Source organism: Austrofundulus limnaeus, unplaced genomic scaffold (assembly GCF_001266775.1).
Source record: "Austrofundulus limnaeus strain Quisiro unplaced genomic scaffold, Austrofundulus_limnaeus-1.0 Scaffold91, whole genome shotgun sequence".
In the NCBI taxonomy this organism is placed as follows: Eukaryota; Metazoa; Chordata; class Actinopteri; order Cyprinodontiformes; family Rivulidae; genus Austrofundulus; species Austrofundulus limnaeus.
The window spans coordinates 1,534,665-1,537,357 of record NW_013952493.1 but is presented as its reverse complement, the minus strand read 5'-3'; the positions used below and the strand labels follow the sequence as shown (position 1 = coordinate 1,537,357).

The following is a 2,693-nucleotide window of genomic DNA, read 5'->3' as shown; positions in this document are numbered from 1 at the left end:
GTGTGTGTGTGTGTGTGTGTGTGTGTGTGTGTGTTTTTGCTGAATTCTGTCTTTTATTTCCCAGGTGTTGCTTTTCCTCCTGCCACAGTTTCACCAACAGGTGAGGCTATCGGGTCCAAAAAAATATTTGTTTTACATGAAAATATAAAAAAAAGTATGAAATTTTCAGGCATGTTTCATAAACTCCAGCATATTTTCTTCGAAAAGTTAAGCCACAAGCTGCACAGATGTGAGTGTTCATCTGTGAGCAGGCGGTGAATGTGTTTCCGCCCCAGTTTGGGATGGGTAAACTGACACTGTGGGTTTGTTGGGTGACTGAAATCATTGTTTGTCGCCTCAGCACACCACAAAAAAAAAAAAAAAAGCTATTGTTCTGTGTTTAGTCTTTGCACAGTTCCATCTGGAGAATTGCTTCGATTGTTACAGAAGCAGGCCTATCACAAAAAATATGAAACATGCATGCTGCAAAYTTATGTTTTTACCTAAAAAGTGTCATTGTTTTGTTTATCAGTGACACTGTTACTGACCATGATCACTCCTGCTTTAAGTGCTGTGTCAATGTTACTTTATGATTTGGTAATTTCAACAGAGGACCATGGAACAGCGTTGGTTGCACTATTAGCAGCCTCTGCTGGTGACTGCAGACATTTAAAGACAGGCTCAAATTTAAAGTCTATTGCAAAGAAAATACCATACATTACATTTTTTTCGTCAATGCAATATGAAGTACACATGGTTCATGTTGTGGGTCAATAGCTTCATAATTTAATAAAATAACTCAAACGATTGACAGATGGGAGGTTTTTTAATGATTAAAATCTGTTTATTTGTAGGTGATGATGTGTCATATTAGCTACATGAGCAAACTTCAAACCTTCAAAAAATATGACCATATATTTTTTTCATGAGAGCATCAACATGTTTCCTTGTTATTTATATGGCAGCAGTACAATATAACCAAGGAGGTTCCATAATACAGCTAAGTAGAGCTCATATTTAGCTCTACTGATAAAACATCCATTTATTATGTTTTACCCACTTCTTCCTTCCCGGGTTGTGGGGGTTGGTGTCCACGTGCGGCAGTCAGGTTGCAATTCCATCACAAAGACACATAGAAACAAACAATCACTATTCCATTCTCATCAAGGGACAATTAGCTCAACAAGCATGTTTTTTGGGYTGTGGGWGGAMACCAGAATACCCAAAGAGAACCAGAATGATCACTGTCCAGGATTTGATCCTGCGACCTTTCCACCAGCTTTGCCATTGTGACAGCCAAGAYAAAACATCACACTCTTAAAGAGATGTCCTTACAGATGGGCTTGTTTTCATGACACTAGTTCTGACACTCAGCATGTTWCTCCAGGGCACTGTGGCCTTGATTTACCACTATGCTGATATAGACTTTTGGCCTCTGGATGTAGAATTCTGAGCTTGTATGGAGAAACTGAACTGGACACACTGCACTGAGACACGTCTCTTTGTATCCACCAGAGGTCAGGGTTTAGYTGTATAAATCTTTTTGAACATCGTTACCAGCTGTCATGAAGTAGCCTATAGATGTGATAAATTGGTCCATCATGGAGTGGAGGGTTATATTTAAAATGTTTTGTGTTGTTTGTCATTTTCAGTGACTCATATGGTGGTAACACCATCACTACATGATGTCCCGGGACAGACTCTGTGTCCTCACTGCCAGCAGACTGTGATCACCCACACAGAGCACGAACCAGGCTTGCTGACCTGGGCTATTTGTGGTGGACTCACCCTATTTGGGTAAACACTTGCTGCATATTGAGTACTTTGAGAGAAACAAATGAATAAATCCTTCACAATATACAACTAAACACAGATAACACAAATAAATGTATTCTGCATGTAAATCCACAGATGCTGGCTTTGCTGCTGTATTCCGTTCTGCGTTGATTCCTGTAAAGATGTGCAGCATCGCTGTCCAAACTGCAACAAAGTCATCTACATATACAAACGGATGTGAAGCTCAAATCCCACAGATCATGACAGAAGACAAAAACGGTGCTGAGAAGAAATCTGATTGCTTAAAACATTGCTGAGGAAGTCCCATTTGAAATGATTTGTCCTTCTGTCAGAGAGTTCAGATGAACAATCAGGGAAATTGTTGTAAACATGACAATTAAAATAAAAATAACCTGTTTGTCATCATTAATACAAGCTTTTTGTTTTGTTGTACAACATACAAGAAATAAAAAAATAAACTCTTTCACATCACTAAAGGACTTGTAAGACAAGCTGTTGTACGTGCTTGTTGTTCATGTATTATCTGTCAGATTTTRTTTTTGTGTGTGATCATTCTCGTCAGAAATCCTGGTTTGTAATTGCACCAATCACTGCCAAGTATAAAAATGTGTCTGTTTTACATAAAAGGTCATATCTGACTAAGTATCCTGAATAAAGAATATACATCTCCATCAAATGAAACTACAGAAGCCGTTATTGTGCAGTGGGCTTGCAAATGGCAAGACCTTTTCATTAGAAACCACTAATATCTATTCTACCTTTTTTTAATTTTTTTGTCCCAAAATACAAATAAATTTCAGATTTTAGTTCAAGAAAATAAAAAAGGTATATGCTCCCGACTTTTAAACAATAACACTATCACCACAGTAAARTGAATCTTTTTGAAATGCTCTGAATATATAGTAACAACACAGGTT

At 37.8% G+C, this 2,693-nt stretch overlaps 1 protein-coding gene across 2 annotated transcripts in view; it reads left to right on the top strand.

Annotated features, from left to right (window-relative positions):
- Nucleotides 1–2,457, top strand: part of LOC106520401 (cell death-inducing p53-target protein 1 homolog) — a 6,049-nt gene extending 3,592 nt beyond the window's left edge. For both annotated transcript variants that reach the window (XM_014012488.1, XM_014012487.1), the window contains exons 3-5: nt 65–100; nt 1,632–1,776; nt 1,891–2,457. In XM_014012488.1, coding sequence (XP_013867942.1) covers nt 65–100; nt 1,632–1,776; nt 1,891–1,996 — 287 coding nt within the window. In that variant the 3' untranslated portion in view covers nt 1,997–2,457. The remainder of the gene's footprint in view (nt 1–64; nt 101–1,631; nt 1,777–1,890) is intronic.
- The last annotated feature ends 236 nt before the right edge of the window (nt 2,458–2,693 follow it).